Source organism: Camelus ferus, chromosome 10 (genome assembly GCF_009834535.1).
Source record: "Camelus ferus isolate YT-003-E chromosome 10, BCGSAC_Cfer_1.0, whole genome shotgun sequence".
Taxonomy (NCBI): Eukaryota; Metazoa; Chordata; class Mammalia; order Artiodactyla; family Camelidae; genus Camelus; species Camelus ferus.
In genome coordinates this window covers 2,625,495-2,644,625 of record NC_045705.1, presented here as the reverse complement: position 1 = coordinate 2,644,625, position 19,131 = coordinate 2,625,495, and the positions used below count along the sequence as shown (strand labels likewise).

The 19,131-nt window shown below is 39.5% G+C and overlaps 1 protein-coding gene across 1 annotated transcript in view; it reads left to right on the top strand.

Moving 5' to 3' along the window:
* Positions 1–19,131, top strand: part of DYNC2H1 (dynein cytoplasmic 2 heavy chain 1) — a 264,118-nt gene that overhangs the window by 212,238 nt on the left and 32,749 nt on the right. The window contains 1 exon segment of the mRNA XM_006186202.3: positions 6,133–6,222. Within this exon segment, the coding sequence (XP_006186264.2) occupies positions 6,133–6,222 (90 nt within the window).

Genomic DNA, 19,131 nt, shown 5'->3' with positions numbered 1-19,131 from the left:
TAGCTTCTATTGTACAGCATAGTGATTCATTTATTTATCTATTTATGTATCTTTTCATTTTCTTTTCCATTATATGCCATTACAGGGTATTAATTGTAGTTTCCTATGCTATACAGTAGGACCTTGTTTATCTGTTCTGTATGTAGTAATTACTGTCTACAAATCTTGAGCTCCCAATTTATCCCTCCCCATCCCCTGATCCCTGCTGGTGAGCATAAGTTTTCTATGTCTATCAGTCTATTTCTGTTTTATAAATAAGTTCATTTTTGTACCACCCCTTTTTTTCCTTAGATTCCACATATAAGTGGTATCATATGGTGTTTTTCTTTCTCTTTCTGGCTGACTTCACTTAGTATGACGATCTCTAGGTCCACCCATGTTGCTGAAAGTCACATTATTTCATTCTTTTTATGGCTGAGTAAAAATTTATCATTTTAATCCGTTTTAAGTGTACAGTTCAGTAGTGATAAGTACATTCGCATTGTGGTGCAACCAATCTCCAGAATTCTTCCCATCTTACAAAGCTGGAATTCTGCCCTTTAAACAACAACTCCCCCTTTCCCCACCGCCCAGCCCCCAGCAACCACCATCCTACTTTCTACCTCTATGATTTGACTCCTCCAGGTACGTCCTGTAAGTGGAATCATGTAGTACGTGTCTTTTCGTGACTAGTTTGCATCACTAAGCCTAATGTCCTCAAGGTTCACCCTTATCATAGCATGTGTCAGTGTTTCTTTTCAATGCTGAATAATTTTCTGCTGTATGTATATGCAGATGGCTCCCCATTTACCATGGTTTGACTTACGATTTTTCCACTTTACGATGGTGCGAAAGTGATAGGCGTTCAGTGGAAACCATACTTGGATTTTTTTTTTAACAGGGAGATATTTGGCTTTTTAAGAGGTGGTACTGGGGATTGAACCCAGGACCTTGTGCATGCTAAGCATGCGTTCTACCACGTGAGCTATACCCTCCCCCCATCAGTGGACATTTGAATTGCTTCTACCTTTCTACCTTTTCATAACCCTGTAATCTTTGAATAAGTATTATAATTTTATTAATGGAAAACTGAAGTTTCATATTCTGAGAAAGCAAATAGTATGATCTCTAAAGGGAAGCCAAAAATTTTTTTAAATTAGATTCATATCTAAAAAGAAAATAATTCAACTAAATAAGTCTCTTAGATTTGAAAGTCCTTAGTTTGTGCTGGTGCTGTTTTATAAATTCTTTCTCTGTACTGTAAGAAAATTGAAATCTTTGGAGCTAAGTAAAGGTCTTAGAAAGATTAAATTGGAATCCATTCTAACCTTTGTCACAAATTACTGATCTTCTGAGTTGTATTTCCTCTTGTGAATAGATGGTAAGGGCTCTATTATTATTGAATTGTTTTACTCTGAAGCCATCTTTGTCCTTCTGAAATACAGTTCTCTAATGATGTATATGGCTGTGAGTTAGATTTAACTAAATTAATTGTATAAAGTTGTAAATTATGGCTAATACAGGAGTGGGTGATAATTTGTAAACTATCTTTTGTTAATCACTTCATGTGAAATTGAAATTACAATGTACTATGTTTTTCTTTTTTTTTTTTTTTCTCCTTTTTTTAAAATTGTAAGCTGAATTCTTTTTTCCTACACACTATGAAATCCCAGTGCAACTTCTGGTGCTGAAAATAAATCGTAATTATAATGCTCTCTCCTAGTTTCAGGAACTACAATAAGCTTGAATCAAATGAAAGTTGATTCATTTCCCCAAACCTAAAATCCAGTGTTGGCTTAACTTCAGCAGTGCACAGATGACAGATTACCAGTGTCTCGCTCATGTGTGAGGGCCAGCTCGTCATTTTTGTTAGCAGGATGGTACTGTTTGTCAGTAGCATAGATAATTACATTATTAAATGGAAAAGGGAAAAGAGTGACTTAAAGGGGTCCTCTTTTTTAAGTTCACATAATAAACACATTAAGGTTGTGAGTGGAAATTAAAACTCCCCCAAATGATACTAGAGTATTTTCTTGTCCAAGTCACTGAACCTTTGTTTACCTCGGTTTCTAAAAGTTTGTAATGGGAGCAATAATTGTCTCCTTCCCAGAGGGCTGATGTGAAGTGTAGAGGGTTAATAATGTCACTGCAATGCTTAGCACAGCGCCTCCGTGTGTAGGTGCTGCAGTGTCTCTGCTGTTGCCCTCCTTCTCACTCCTGCCGGTCCTCATCAGTTACGGTGGCTTCCTGATTCCCCTCCCTGCCTGCGTTTTCATCTCCCTACTGCCTGTTCTCCCTGTTTCTGCTAGGATAATCTTTCTAAAATCCAACTGTGACTGTGTCACTTCCCTAGTTCAAGTTTAATTTAGTTTTATCATTGCTTTCCAGATTAAATTCCTCAGTATAAACATTCAGAAGCTTCCTGGTCTGGTCATCAGCCCAGCTGTCTCAGGTCTTCTTTATTAATGTGCACTCCTTTTCCTGCCGTCTTTCTTTACTTGACTGTAGGCTGTTTGTCTTTTGAGACTCACCTCCGGCATTACCTCCACCGGAAAGCCTTTCCTGACTCTTGCCCTTACGCGGTTGGGATTTGGCGTTCCTTGTTACATCTGTGTTTCATGAGCACAGTGCTTATTGTTAGCAGGGACTCACTGTGTTGTCTGTTCCTGCCTTTGATTGTTCCCCGCTCTAGCACAAGCTATTATGAGCAGGGATCGTGTTATAACTTTGTATCCCCAGCACATAACAAATGATTGACAAACAGCAGCTATTTATCAGATGATTGCTGAGTAATCCATTAACTGATGCTTCAAAGAGAGCAAATTAGGAAACAATCTGCTTGTACCCTCTTTTGCTTTTATGACATTTTTCATGAAAAGCATGGGATAACAAAAAGGTTACACTTAGAGTTAGACCTGGGTTTAAGCTCTCAACTATTTAGTTAAAAAAAATTAAGTAAACCTACTCTAATTTAGTCTCCGCATCATACAATTTTAATTCCCAGTACATCATTGTCTTACACTGAATCTCAGTCGGTATAATACGTGTAAAGCACTCTAGAGACGTATAGTACGAAGGCTGCACTGATGCTGATGGATGGACTCCGAGCCAGGTTCCCTGGGTCCACGCCTTGCACTTGCCGTTTACCAGCTCTGTGACTCTGGGTTGGCTGTTCTCTTCTGTGCCTCCGTTTTCTCCTTGGTCACATGGAAGTTGTAAGAGTACCTGCTTCGGGGTAGTACTGTGAGGAGTACATGAGATGGTGCAGGTCGAGCGCTCAGCACAGTTACTAACCTGCAGTCAGCACCCAGGGAACGTCAGCTTCAAAAGCCTCCTCCAGTCACCTCTACCTTTGTCAAAAATCAGCACACCTTTCAAAGCTAAACAGATACTTCCTTTATTAAATCCTTTTTTACCCTTTAAGCTCCCGAAACATGACGTATAAGTCATTCTTAAAACACCTCAGGGATTTGACACGTGTATCTCCTTTGTTGGTTTCTAACGCTCTTGAGGATAAAGGGTGTATTGTATTCATCTGTTATTCCCCGTAGTCTTCTGTCACATCACTGTTACACCCCCTCTATCATATCACATATCATGTTGTACTTCTCTACATAGGATGTAACACTATGTAATATTTTTCTTATAATAATGTAGTTTTGCCTATATCACTCAGTTAAACGTAAGCTCTATGGTAGCAAGGACCTTACAAGTGTGTACACGTTTTAGGCTCTCTAATTGCTGAATGGATGGACAATAAGGACTTGAACATTTATCGAATGAATGTATCACATCTGACACTAATATTGGTAGCTCTCTTAGTTATCTATTGCTGCATAAGAAAATTGCCCTAGAACTTAGTGACACAAAACAATGAAAATCGATCACATCGCTGTTTCTGCGGATCGAGAATCTGGGTGTGGCTTGACGGTGTGTCCTGTCTCAAGGTCTCCCACGAAGTCTGCAGTCAGGTGTCACTAGGACTGTAGTGACTGCAGCTGCTCAGAGCACTTTGGGGATGGCTGTTAGCAGCCCTCAGGTCCTCACTGATTGTTGACTGAACACATCAATTCCTTGCTCCATGGGCGACTCACAACATGCAACTTTTTTATATAGAGTGAGCAAGGGAGAGTTGAAGAGAATGAGTTAGACAGAAGTCAGTTGTGATTTCTCATCACTTCTGCCACATTCTTTCATTAAGGAGCAAGTCCCTAGAACCAGCTCATGCTTAAGGTGAGGGGATTTCACAAGGATGGACATGAATATCAAGTGGCAGGGACCACTGGGAGCATCTTCAAGGTGGGCCACCACAGTGACCTGCATCATGTGATAAGCCCCATGTAAAGGGGCCTTCTACACCAGGAAGAGCATGGGACTGAGAATGTGAAAACCTGGTATATCACTGTCTATTGCTACATAGTAAATTACTCAGAAGATTAATGGCTGAAAGCAAGAACAATCATTTATTTAGTTCATGAACGTGCGGTCTGGACAAGGTCTGGTGCGGAAGGCCTGTCTCTGCTCCGTGCGGCACCAGCTGAGTCAGCCCTGTCGTTTACCAGAGGGGGTCTGCAGGGCACGCCCTCCAGGTCCTGCGAGGGCTCTTGTCTGTCTGAGATGGTTTCCTCCCTTTCCGTTAAGCCCTCAGAGTCCCTCAGGCCTCACTAGTCTTCTCTTAGAAGTTGTTTGTGTTTTTACTTCAGTTCTGCAGAAGGTTCTTCCAGCTTCAGCCCCCCACCCAGTCACAGATCCAGGGCCATGTCTAGGTGTGTGTTGAAGTAGAGCCCTACTTCCGCACACCAAACTGCATCGGCTGAGTGCAGTGAGCTCCACCAGAGCTTCCTGGGCAGAAACATCATAGTTCTTAAAGAGTCATTTATTTTAAGCTTACAGATCTGAAGTTTGAGTAGGCGTTGGTACAGAAAGCTTGTTTTTTCCACACGGCTCACTCTCAGGACTGGCCGTCACAACGTCTGAGAGCTGGGCACCACAGTTCAGTCTCTACATGGGCTTCTCCAGACACTGGGCTTCGCAGTGTGGTTCCAAGAGCAAGGGTCTCAAAAGACAGGAAATGCAAGCAACCGATTTCTTAGGACCTGGGCCTGGACATTGACACTGGCGCACTGCTGCTGTGCTCACAGGACATTTATTTAAGGAAAGGAGCGCAGACTTCAAGTCCCAGTGGGAGAAGTGTCACAGAATTTGGGGTCGTGTTTTAAAATCATCGCACCTGTTTCAGTCCAAAGCACAGTTCTGGGGCACTGACCCATCATATTCCTAAGAAGGCTTACTTTGCTCACCTAAAGTGATTAAACTAGGTGTTTTTAAGGCCCTTTTCTGCTGTAAAATCTGTTTTATAATTTTCCTGTTCATACATCGTTTATACAGTCTAGCCCAGAGTAGGTTCTCAGCTATAATCAGACAGTGTTTGGGTTAAAAAAAATTGATACTCTCTCCTTATTACTCCACTTGAGGAAAAAAAAAAGGTATGAAGTTTGAGTGATATTTACATAATATTTAGAAGATGCAGAAAATCCTCATAGAAAAGGTGTAATATTATAATGAATGTATTAATGGAGAATGCCAGTTAAAAGGTCAGATATTAAAAAGATGTTTTTAGAAAGGTTTTATCTTATGTATTTAATTTTAATTTAGAGTGTTTATTTTCTTTTTTTATTCTTCTCTTTTTATCATGTATCTCTGTAGTTTGGGGGCTAAAATTTCCATGACACTCCTTTATTTATAGTTTAAAGAAATTCTGTAGGAACCAAGACTTTTTTTTTTAAATTACTATCATCCTTACCACTTATAAAATGAATTTGTCAAATTTAATTTGATTTCATTGTATATTAAATATTGTTCCCAGAAAACATGGCTTGCTACTTTCTATACACCAGTTTATGTTCATTTGTTTATTCTTTCAAGAATTTTTACTTAAAAGAAATTTCCTTTTGGAGAAATAGATTCATTCATTCTGATTCTATCATTCAGTTTTAATAAGATCAAAGAAACAGACATGTCTTAATGAAATGAGTTCATGATACACATAATGTGAATTACGCCAACACGGTTTTCCCATCTCACTAATACTAAAAGGTCTCTCACTGTAATACTGTGTATGTAAACTTAACATGGGCCTTTTCAAAACCGCAGTGTCCTCTCACGTGGCAAAGCAAGTGGGAAGGCCCGGAGGACCCTGTGCAGTACCTGAGAGGCCTTGTGGCCCGCACGCTCGCAATACAGGTAAGGGGGGATTCCTTACCAGTCGCATTGTGTGACTGAATGGCCGCTGTATTTTAAACATGCATGTTGTTGACCATCTTGCTAGCAGCTAGTGAGAATGTTATGATTTTGTACATAAAGCACCATATATTCATTTCTCATTCTATCATCTTTAATTTTACATAGTGCTCTTAAAAGAAACAGTTCTTTCTGCTTAGTGTGGCTTTTCGTAATTTTTGAGACTTTAGAGAGAAATCTATAGTTTTATTATAGGTGAGTCATATAGATGGTGACAGAAACTCATTTATAACTGTGACTAATTGGCTTTAGGGTGTGTTCCTCTCCATCGGGATCTGCTTTTTTCTTTTTTTCAAACTGAAAAGTTTTTTCAGAGTGATGCAGTCAGGTAACTGAAGGAGAATTGAACAGAGCAAGGAATGATACAGGGGAGAAAGACAGATTGATTTTTTTTTTTTTTAAGGGAATAGCAAATGATACAGGTCAGCTGGTGCATAAGATGTAGCACTTTTTCCTGTGGGATTTTTGCACTGTCTTGCTACCTTCTTCCTCCGCTGCACAGTTAACCTTCATTATCACATCAACTTCTTACGAGTAACTTGATCAGTTTCCTTCTAGATACAGCAGTTCATTCTTTTTTTTTTTTTTCAGTAGTACATACACCTGTCCACATCTTTAACTTTTCCTTTAGCAGAAAACCCTGGTTTTTACAGAGCAAATTCTAGGTATGAAATATGACTACTTGAAAATGCCCACCCTTCCCTTCCACCTACAGATGTGTCTAAGCCCACCCTTATCATTTTTGTTTTAATACAAAAGAAGTTGACCTTCTGCTCTTGAAGGCTCATCCCTAGAGCTTTGTGCTTGATTTCATCTACTCTCATCTCTTTAGACCCTTCCTCCTGGGGGTCTTGCCTTGTTCTTCTGTATTTTCATTTTTTCCTCTCTTCGTACTCTTTTATCTGCCAGCCTACAAATGGTACTCCTTTGAAGGGGCCAGGAGTCATCTGAATGTTTGCTTGGCTTCTAGTATAATCAATCTCTGGGTTGTAGGATTGTTGAAGAAATTACTGGATCTGAAAATGTGGTTAAAATGAGCAGGTAGAGGGGAACAAGGCAGGGGCTCGGATTTAGCCATCTTTCTATCTGCTGCCTGTATGTCTGGACATAATCTATCCATAAATGTTGAAAGAATGGAGGGAAGGAAGGATGGAGAAGGCAGAAGAGGGAGGACAAATAGTCTTTATCAGTGATCTTAGGAAAACATAGAAATGCTCTGAAGTTCTTGGCATGTTACAACTCATGGCACGGCTGTGATAATTTATGACTTCGTATATTTGTCAGTACTGTTTGCTATAGATTATTTTTATAAAGGGCAGAAACTCTTTTTATTTGCAGCAAATGGGTAGCCTTTACTATATGTGTAAGTACACTTAATAATTTTGCTATGTACATATAAAAATAAATGTATTGATACTAAAATTAGTATCTTCAAAGCAGTTTTATATAAATTATTACAATTTTCTAGCATGAGTATTCATACTGAGTGTATTGTATACTAGTCATCAAAACTGAGCATTTTTTCACTGTGTAATTTTCTTAAAAGCTTTATAGGCATTTAGCCTTAATTGTAATGATAAAATACCCTCTTAATCCTCAGGATAATTTTCAGGCTTAACCAAAATTTATCCTATTTTTCCAACCAGGGAATATGCAATAATTCATCATATGTATCACCAGTTAGCGATATACTTTTTATTGTTTTCCTGCCTTAGTATTTTTTTTTTTTCAGTTATAAACGTACAAAGATATCCACCTCCCTAAGGTAACCTTTAATGTTTGGGACTCACTCTCCATCTAGCCAAGAGACTTTGATTTCATTTGTGCCTTTTATGTTTCATGTATAACTAACCAGGGCAGCTTGTGAAGTTAGAACAATGTGGCCACCTAGGAGGGAACAAAGGGCTGAGAGTCTTGGGTGGCCAGGGAGAATTAGAAGTACTGTTTTCAGAGATGTGAAAATGGCAGCTTTGGGGTGTTTTTTTTTTTTATGAAAATGTTAGATCAGACTGATTCCATACAGGTGCACAGCAGACTGAGCTAAGTTCCAGCCATAGTTTAAAATCCCAGAGCCTTTCATTTTAGGGCATGACACATAGGAAAACAGAAGCTGTGGAGACTGTTATGTATAGTGCCTGTTTATTACAGGGGTTTTGTGCAAATAAGGTGAGAGTGACTGGGGTCAAGGTGACATTCATTTATTTACCCAGTCAGTCAAACATGTTGTAAGCAGCAGATTTTTGCTAAGCTCTGAGTGAAGTACTGATGATACAATACTTAGTAAATTGATGGTTTCTGCCTCCCAGAATTTAAATGTCTTACATTCATTCATTTAGCAATTAAAAATTCTATCTTGGTACCAAACACTGTGATGAGATTGCGGAATGTAGAATGGTAAACAAGATAGACATACATCGTGCCCCAAGGAACTATCCTTATAGTTTATCAGAAAAAAAATAGGCAACTGAGTAAACAGGCACAGTAGAAGTGAGAAAGGAAATATAGTACTGTGGGAATGAACAGCCGGGGCTCCTAGCCTGCAAGGGACCAGCGAGGTGAGGCTTAAGCTGAAAACTTGGTAGGAATATAGACCAGGGGTGGGGAGAGGGAAGAACGTGCCGGACCAGAGGAAGGGCAGAGGCAAGAGGAAGCCTCGTGCTCTCAGGTAACTAAACGCAGAGCGTAGAGTGCACGGAGGAGGGGGCTTCAGAGATTAGGCTGGAGCAGGAAGATCAGGATGCTGTGCTAAGAATTATATTTGAACACTAATGAACTCATCTACAAAGCAGAAACAGACTCACAGACGTAGTGAACAAACATGATTACCTGGGGGAAGGAGGTGGGAAGGGATAAATTGGGAGTTTGAAATATGCAGATACTAACTACTGTATATAAAATAGATAACAATTTATACTGTACAGCACAGGGAACTATATTCAATACCTTGTAGTAACCTATAATGAAAAAGAATATATATATATGTATATGTATGACTGAAACATGATGCTGTACACCAGAAATTGACAAATTGTAAACTGACTATCCTTTAATTAAAAAAAAAGAATTGTATTTGATCCTAAGGGTGAAAGCGAGCCATTGCAAGGTATTAAGGAGGGAAAGCAGGTCATGTCTTAGAGGGGTCATTTTGCAACATGAAGAGAGTCTTAGCATGCTGGGTGGTGTAAGGTGGCAGACTGTCCTCTCCATGCGGGCAGTTCAGAGAGAGCCAGAGAACCCCGAGGCACCCCGGGAGTCTCAGCCAGGGAGAGTCCTGCAGGCACCCTGACGTTTATCCTCTGGTCTCCACTCTGCAATCCTTTACAGCAAGGACTTTTTTTTTTTTTTTTTTTTTGGTATAATTCCACTTTATTTCTAATATGTGGCATACTGTCTGCTGAATAAATGAATGAACAAGTGAATGCACTAGATAGGTTATGGCCTGTTGATACCCCAGAATTATTTTCCTGACTTCAAAGTTTTCTGCTTTTTCTTCAGAAATAAGATCTTCTGAGAGTTTATTTGGTTCCTGAGTTTCACTCTGTCTGCTCCCTGGCCTGCAGAACATCTCCCCAGTATATTCTGATTCTTCTGTGTTGATCATTTAAAATCCTGACATGTTCTCTACCCAGTTCACATATCCATGGGGTCCCCCTTTGCCTTTATAGTTCTTCTGTCTTCATATTTTCAACTTCTCTGCATTGGATCCCTTGACTCTACACCTGCAGTTTTTGTTCCAACCTAGCTCATGAGTCAGTTCTTTCTAAGGATGTGCAGACCTTCATCTCTAGCATCCAGTTAGTCTTGGGTACGCGAAGCAGACCCAGTATTCTAGACACGTCTAGCGGGCTCCTGAATTCCCCACACCGCACTCGTACTGCTAACCCAGCCTGGAGTGCCTGTGTCAGTGGCAAGCCTTCATGCTCGTTTTTCAGGACTGAGCTGCTTCTTAGGTTCCATGTCTTTTGTTTTAAACTTGATAGTGGCTTCTTGAACTCCACCCAATATCCTGGCCTAACTCAAGCCAGTGGCTGGTACACCTGTACACTACCAAATCTTGCTACCCTTCCTTCTCATGATGGAACTTTGTTGTTTGTAGCGACTATTAAGAATTTTGAAGCCTGGGGAGATCTCAACAATAAATAAATTAGTTATTCTTGTTATTTTTATTCAGCGTGACATATGAACTATCCTTAGAGTTTATCAGGAAAGACAACTAAACAAACCACAAGAATCAAAATAATAAGGGAAGTACTACCCTAGGGGTAAACAGAAGCACCGCAGCCTGGAGTCACGCGGTGCCGTCCCCGCTCCTGCAGCGGCCCGGGTTAACTCTGAGCTGTGCGCTGGGTGGTGGACAGACGAAGCCCCCCTTCTGCCGGGGGTGCTAATATTGCGTTTCTTCCTTCCAAGCCCCGCCACCTTGCAGTGCTGCGAAGCACGTTTCCCTGGGGTAGACGTCAGCCCCTGCGCCTCCCTCACTCTTGTTTTTCCCTAAGAGTCTTTTCAGATGCTGCTCCCTGTCTTCTGCTCAGATGTTCAGGCACAGCTTTTAGCATGTCTGCTGAGATGCTCATTGTGACCTTAGTTACTGCAGATTAACTTTTAACTTTTTACTTGCGCTTTACTTCTGTTGCCCACTACAATGAGACCAGTTCTTCACTGGAAAAACTCTGGGAGCCCTTGGTTCTTCCCGTGTAACCCAGACTGTGTCTAGTAAGTCAGGCGGCATTTCTAGGTCTAGAACTGCATCTCATTGTGCCCTTTGTGGGTTCATCTAAGTAGCTCTTCTCACGTCCCTAGCATTAAATGTTCTTGCTCCCTGTATTTCGGCTTCAGATCACTTTTTCTTTCAGTGCACTACTTCAAACATATATTCCAACTTTTTAAATGATCCAATGAAGGATAGAAATTAAAAATGAATACTTACAAGAACTGAGCAAATTTTGGATGTCAGGCATACATGCGGCATCTAGTGATACTTGTGACCTGTGAGGTGGGTATCATTATTTCCATTTTTAACAACGGGCAAAGGAAAACCCCAAATTCAAGTATAGTCAAATAGTTCACAAAATGTGTATGTGAAGTGACAGAGCTCACACAGAAGTGCTCTTTCTGTAATAACACGTCAGAGTTGTTGATCATACCTACCAGCAACATTTTTAAAAGATGGTCACTCTTTCCCCCTTGAACCTTTTATGACTTGGCCTCCGGGCCACCACACACACTTTGTCTTCTCATCTGTCTCCTTCTCTGGCTTTTCTCCCTCATCTCTAATTGGATTCCCTAGAGCTTTTCTACTGATCTCATGACTTTTAAATTTTTAAACCGTCTAAACTTTGTTTATTCTCACATTTATAGCTCCAGCCCAGTCTTCTCCCCTAACCTCACTGTGTACTCAGTGTTTCCACTTACATGTTTAGTGAACATCTCAAACTTAACGTATTCAAAACTGGATCCCTGCCCTTTGCTGTAAAACTTGTGCTATCCACAGTCACTCCCATAAAAGTAGGTGACAGCTTCAACCTTCTGTGGCATCGGCCCACAGTCGTGGAATCATTAGGTTTTTTTATAATGTATACACGTACATATATTCCTATTTGCTTGAGTAAATCTTTTTTTTTTTAAATTGAAGTATAGTCAGTTACAATGTGTCAGTTTCTGGTCTATAGCATCATGTTTCAGAATACTTTTTTTTTTTTAATGTAGGTACTAGGGGTTGAACCCAGGACCTCCTGCATGCTCAACACACACTCTTACAACTGAGTTATATACCCTCTCCCCTTCGGAATCATTGTTAACGCTGCTTCTCTCATACGCTGCACCCATTCAACCAGAAAAAATTATTTTGGTGGTATGTTGACAGTATATTCAGAGACACCTCTCCCCCCTTTCACTGCTTCTGCCCTGAATGAAGTCATTACTAGTGCAGCTGCCGCCTCACTCGTCCTGCCTCCACCCTGGTCCCCTTTCTGGTCAGTTCTCAACCCAGCAGTCTAACTATTCCAGTGAAAGTGGAATTAGATTATATCACTCCTCTCTTGGAAATAGCCCACGATGTCTCATCTCCTCCAGAGTGACAAAATCCTTACAGCCGCCTGTGAGTTAGGATTTGACCCATTTCCTCTCCTCCTCTTTGCTCCCTAAAGCTTTCTGTTCCAGCCATGCTGGTCTCCCTGCTGTTCAGTGAGCAACTGGCTCGTCCCCTCAGAGGATGCTTTTTTCTCTACCCAGAATGCTCTCCCCCATATATATGCAAGGAAGTTGTTTTTTGTTTGTTTGTTTTGGGGTTTTTTTTTTAAAGGAAGTTTCTTGATCTCCTTCAGGTCTTTGCTGCAACATCACCTTCTCAGTGAGGCCTTCCCTGATCATCTGATTTCAAATTGCAACCCTTCCCCTTCCTTGATACTTTTTATCCTCTTTCCCTTTTTGACTTTTCTCTGTAGCCAATATCGCGGAGTACTCTACGTATTTTACTTACCTACTTATTTTATTTATGTATGTTATGTATTTATTTCGTATTCCTCCACACTAAAATGGAAGCTTGATAAGGGCAGAGAATTTTGCCCGTTTCTGCTCTATGCAAGCATGTAGGGCAGTGGCTCACAAAAGGAGGTTTTGCAATAAATATCTGTTGATTGAATGAATGATTCAGTTATTCTCAAGCAAAGTGACATAACTCTCTTTCATGGTCTCCTGAGATGTATTTTGTAGTTTCCATGATACATTCCTGAGATTTTTATCCTCTGTCTAAATCTGCCCAATCAACACTGTAGTTTAACTTTATACTCTACCACCTAACATTTGAAGACTTGTTTCAGTTTTCTCTTACAATCCCAGACTTTAAAAGTAATCTTATTTAAGTTACATTGTTTACTTTTTATTCAATTTCTGAGGTTTCTTCATCTGTTTGGAAGGTTCTGCAGTACTTTTCATTCCTGAGAAGGAAAACCCTGTTTCTCTAACTCATTTTAGTAACTTTCAGTCATTACTGCCATGTTCTGCACATCCTAGGAACTCAGTGAAATTATTCAGAGGAGATCTTACATAAACAAAATTGAGAAAGGAGTCTGTCTGTGGTCTAAAACCTCCAGCATCCCTATTTTTATGTACTATACTCAGCTAGAAGAGTTACCTTATGGATTTTTAAATTATATGTATTCATTAATTTATTCATCATTCAGTGAATATTTATTGAGCTTTTATCATGTGCCAGTCACTGTTCTAGGTGGCAGAAATACACAGTAGTGAGGAAAACATGAAACTCCTACCAACAGGAATCTCTACATTTAGTGAAGGAGATAGATAATAAATGAATATATTAAATTAGAATTGCATAGGAAAGAATATCTTGGCCAGAGTCCTGAGATTTAGGATTACTATGTAGCCAAACTTTAAATTGGATTATTGTGATCATAGAATAAATTTAGGGCAGAGTATGTCTGATATTTCATTCAATAAAATGTTGCTATTGGTATAGCATAGTATTACAGAATTTTAGGAGTCAAATTTTGTACAGGTCACTGTCAAACACTGATAAATTGTGCCTATGGTCAGCTGTCCTGTACATTTGGGATACTTCACAGAAGTCTCTGGTCTATGCTGATCTGCAGTTTTATAGAAGCAATCCTATAAAACATACTATTTGTACTGCTTGCAGAAGATGGATCTTGGCTCTAGAAATATGGCAGTATAGCAACATAATTGGCTTTCAAGATAACAGAATCTTCCCTGATTTTTTACCTGCATCTCAGCTTTTATCACACGCATACCAATTTCCGCAGCTCCCTGGAGTATCATAGTAAGAGGATCTTCACGGGAGAAAACACATAGAGAATTTAAATTCGTAAAGCAAGTTTGGTTTCTCGAAGAATCAGCAGGTTCTAGCAAATAAATTATCTTCCCTGCAAGTAACCAGTGGTTGTCAGTAATATCTACCACGTTAGTACCCTTATTTTCAAACTGTTTCAAGCTTTCTTTGGTTCATGCAGCCGTTTTTACCATTTCAAGGCTTCTATTACATCTTGCTTGAACATCGTTTATTAGCATATAACAAGACAATTGCAAAATGTCTCCTATTTCACGTAGTTTTATCTTTCACTAAAGAACAATAAAAGCAGTTGACAGTTTCCCTGCTATGGACAATAAATCTGTCCTATCAAATACTGTTATTTCTGAAAAGACAGTGGGAGGTTGTGAACAAAACATCATGTCCTTTTGATTCCTAAATCAGTCATAGCCTTTACCACATTTGTTACATCATTAATGATAATTGTATGCTGGTTTTCCATTCTGTAATATATCTTCTCAGATTCTCTTTGTTGTTAGCTGTTTGCAACAGAAAACTCTTTACATGCAAGGAAAGCAGTGGTTGGTTTCGGTGTTAATTTATATGTTGTCACACTTTAAAAGGACTTTGGGATGTAAATGCTCACCTAATTGTCTTTTGCACATGATATTAGACTACTTGGTGATATTGCCAGTAGTACCAACTTGTTTGTATACAGTGAAAATAGTTTAGAAAATATATGTTTTCTATGAAGACCCTTGAACATAAGATTGATAGCTTCAAGAAATCTCAAAACTCCTTATGCTTCCTGTCCTGAAAATGACTCGTAGTCTACAGCAATGATTTTTATTAAGCTTTTTTTTTTAAGCTCCACGAATTCAAAACCTCAATGAATAATTGGTCCTAAATAAGCATTCCTTTTAATGTCTATTGTTTTGAAATTGTGTAAGTGAGAAAATAAATCTTTGGTGTATCTGTTGATATTTTTTATTTCTTCCTGGCTCAGTCTTGGGAGATTGTGCCCTTCTAAGAATTTGTCCATTTCTTCTAGGTTGTCCATTTTATTTGCATATGGTTGCTCATAGTAGCCTCTTAAGATCCTTTGTATTTTTGTGATGTTGGTTATAACTTCTTTTTCATTCCTGATTGTATTCATTTTGGCCCTCGCCTTGTTTTTCTTGATGTATCTGGCCAATATTTATCAATTTTGTTTATTTTTTCAAAGAACTAGCTTTCACTTTTATTGATCTTCTCTATTTTTTTTTTTTTTTTTTTTTTTTAGTCTCTATTGCCTTTATTTCTGTTTTAATTTTTTACGATTTCTTTCCTTCTACTAACTTAGGGGCTTGTTGGTTCTTCCTTCTCTAGTTGCTTTAGGTGTAAGATTAGGTTATTTATTTGAGATTTTTCTTGTTTCCTGAGGTAAATTTGTATCGCTGTAGGCTTCCCTCTTAGAACTGCTTTTGCTGTGTCCTAAAGAAGTTTTGGATTGTCATGTTTTTGTTTTGATTTTTCTCTAGGTATTTTTTTGATTTCTTCTTTGATTTCTTTGATTTGTTTTCTAGTAGAATATTATTTAGCATCCATTTTTTTTTGCAGTTTTCTTCTTGTAGTTGACTTGTAATCTCATAGTGTTATGCTCAGAAAAGATGCTTGATATGATTTTAATATTTTTTTAATTTGCCAAGTCTTGCTTTGTGGCCCAGCATGTGATCTGTCCTGGAGAATGCTCCATGTGCACTTGAAAAGAATGTGTATTCTGCTACTTTTGGATGGAATGCTCTATAAATATCATTTAAGTCCAGCTGGCCTACTGTGTCATTTATGGCCTGTGTTTCCTTATTAATTTTTCTGTCTGGATGACCTGTCCATTGATGTAACTGGGTTGTTAAAATCTTCCACTATTATTGTGTTACTGTCAATTTCTCCCTTTATGTCCGTTAACAATTACTTTATGTATTGCAGTGCTCCTATGTTGGGTGCATATGTATTTATAATTGTTATATCTTCTTGGATTGATCCCTTGATCATTATGTAGTGTCCTTCTTTGTCTCTTGTAACAGTCTTTATTTTGTCTGATACAGCTTTTTGTCTTGTTTTCCTTCATTTGGAACATATTCCTCTTTCTCCACGTTTTGCCTGATTCTCTGCATTTATTTCTGTGTGTTAGGTAGGTTGGTTACGTTTTCCCATCTTGGAGACGTAGATGTAGATGTTCTGTGGGGCCCAAAACAGATACCCCTCTGGTCACTAGAGCTATGTGCTCTAGGGGCACCCGCTGTGTGGGCTGCCTGGGCCCTTCTGCTGTGTTGTGGCCAATTACTGTGGGTGCACTGGTATGCGAGGTTGACCCCTGGCCTGGTTGGCTGCCAGGCCCTACCTCCGGCAGTGGCAGTGTCGGTCTGCTGGTGAGCAGGACCTGGTCCTCGCACAGGTGACTGTGCTGCACAGCGGGTCCTGGTACTGATGGCAGCTGCTGGTGACACGTAATCTTCCGGCACTAATAGGCAGGAGGGAGGACTCCAAAATGGAGCTTGCCAGCACCTGTGCCTCAGGGTAGAATGAGCACGCCAGCATGGCTGCTGCCAGCGTCTGTGTCCCCAGGGCATGTCCCATGTGCCTCTTGCCTGTCCAGGAGGCTCTCCAAGGTCAGCAGTGTGTCCAACAGCCTCCTTTCTAATCGCTGTCTGTCTGCTGGGACTTGGCGTGTGGGAGATTCTGTGCGTGCCCTTTCAGAACACAGTCTTGTTTCCTACAGCCCTCCGGCTCCTCCACATGCAAGCCCTGCTTGAAAGCCAGGTGTTTGGGTGCTCATCTTCCCCAGGCCAGGCCCCCAGGCTGAGAAGCCCGATGTGGGGCCGCACCCCTCCCTCCTCCGGCAAAACCTCTGCAGTGGTGATTATTTTCCCACTTCCAGGTCACCTGCGTGTTGAAGCGGGTCTCGGCTAAACTGCATCTCCACCCCTCCTACCTGTCCTGTGGTTCCTTCTTTACACCTTTAGTTGTGGGAAATCTCTTCTGCTGAACTTCAGGTCGTTCTCATAAACAGTTACTCTTTAAGTAGTTGAAATTTTGATGTGCCTCTGGGAGGAGCTGAGCTCAGCATCTTCCTCGTCTCCCATCTTGGCCCTGGGGCTGTAACTAAGTTTTTTTAAGCAATGAGGAATATATAACATGCTTTCAGGTTTTATAAACACCTAGGTTTGCTGTGAAGGTTTAGTTTCTTTTGTGTATCTCATTCATTTGAAGAAGGTTTTTTGGTTTGTTCCATCTCTTATTTTGTTAGCTCAAGGTTTGTTTTGGGGTTTTTATTTTGACATTTTTGGCAAATATTTTGCCAGATATTTTTTACAATCCAGGTAATATCCTATAAGATGGGGCTCAAAGTACTGTGAATTTTTTGTTTTCACTTTTTATATTACCTGCAATTACCTGATAAATCCTGAGAGGACAACCTAGTCTTTTAACACACCAGAAGCAGGATTATAAAGAATGCCTCGTAAGTAACAGGTCACTTATAGAACTGGAAATCTTTCAGAAATGGGTTTTTTTTCATCCCCATGGAGGCAAGGTGTGTTCAGTATACGAAAGGTTAAAATAAGAAAAAAATATTAACTTTATCTGGAAAAATTAGGGTATTAATTTTAAAGAAATAAACTAAAGCAGAGAGCTTACTATATCACTTACAGTGTTTTCCACTGGAATGAAAATGTATGTTCATGTTATGCATATGTTTTTCTACAATGTCATTTAGCAATATCAAGTTCTGTTCATAAATTAGTATGTGGAGAAATTTTCTACTCTAATTAGTACTGTTTCTAAAAAGACAGCTTATAGGTAAATGTCATCTCATCTCCCTATGGCTCCAGACCCACGGGTGGGTAATCTGGGGCATTCTTATTGTACAAGATGGTTAGCATCTTCATGGGGAATTTAGAATGATAAATGTTAAATTACCATAAAAACAAGGTCTCATTTCCAAACATGGCTTCTGTGCCTTAATAGGGGAAATGTAAATGATTGAGAAGTCTTATCAGTTCTGCCAGGGAACTGGATCCACAGTGGGAGAAGTCAAGGCAAAGACAGATTTCTTATTGTTTAGGTAGTTTTCAGCATATCTCTAGATCTGATGGAGTTGTGAATGGCCAAGAACATCAAATTTTCTTTATGAGCATATGTTGAAGCCCCTCTTAAAACCAACACTTACTTCTTTCATCCAAAGTTGTTTAGTTCAGATAAACTGCCTAAAACATGGAAATGGAGAAATGAAAATTTAGCTTCTTAGACAATTTATTATGAAAAACCTTCAGAAAAGCAACACATTGAAACCCTTCAGAAAAACTGCAACGTTTTCCATAGGGAAAAATACAGCTGTTGATTTATCTTGACCATAGTTTCTTCTTTTTCTTTCTTAATTCCTCTCAATAGCATATAAAGCTCTAGATATGAAGGTAAAATATATTTTAAAAGTGAGCCGTGTTAAAGTGGTAGAAGTAGGGAAGACACCTTTGGCGTGGTGGCATCTGAACAGGGACCTATAGAAGGTGAGAAAGCTGCCCTGCAAAGTGATGCCTGCTAGAAGAGAGTTTTCGGCAGGTGGAACAGCAAGTACTCTGAGACAGAAGGGTTTTTTTGAGAAAGGGAAGTCGGTGTGACTCTGGATGGAAAGTAAACAAGGAAAAGGTGGTCCGAGAAGTAAAAGGTTAGAATGGTATGGCTGAGGGGAGAGGTTGGAGTTGGGGTGGGGGCAGACAGTGAAGGCCTTGTATGTTACTGCAGGGACTTTCTCCTTTTAAAATCAACATTATCAGTTGGTATGAAGGACATAGGAACATTTTGCTATAAACTGTATGATAGGATTACTAGTCAAATGCATTAAGATATTAATGCAAACACACTAGGTTTTTTTTTAACTTTTTTAATTGAGTTATAGTCATTTTACAATCTTCTGTCAAATTATATATATTATATGTTATATTATATATATAATATATACATTATAGAGAGAGCACAATTTTTCAGTTATACCTGAACATACAGTATATTCATTGCCACATTTTTTTTCG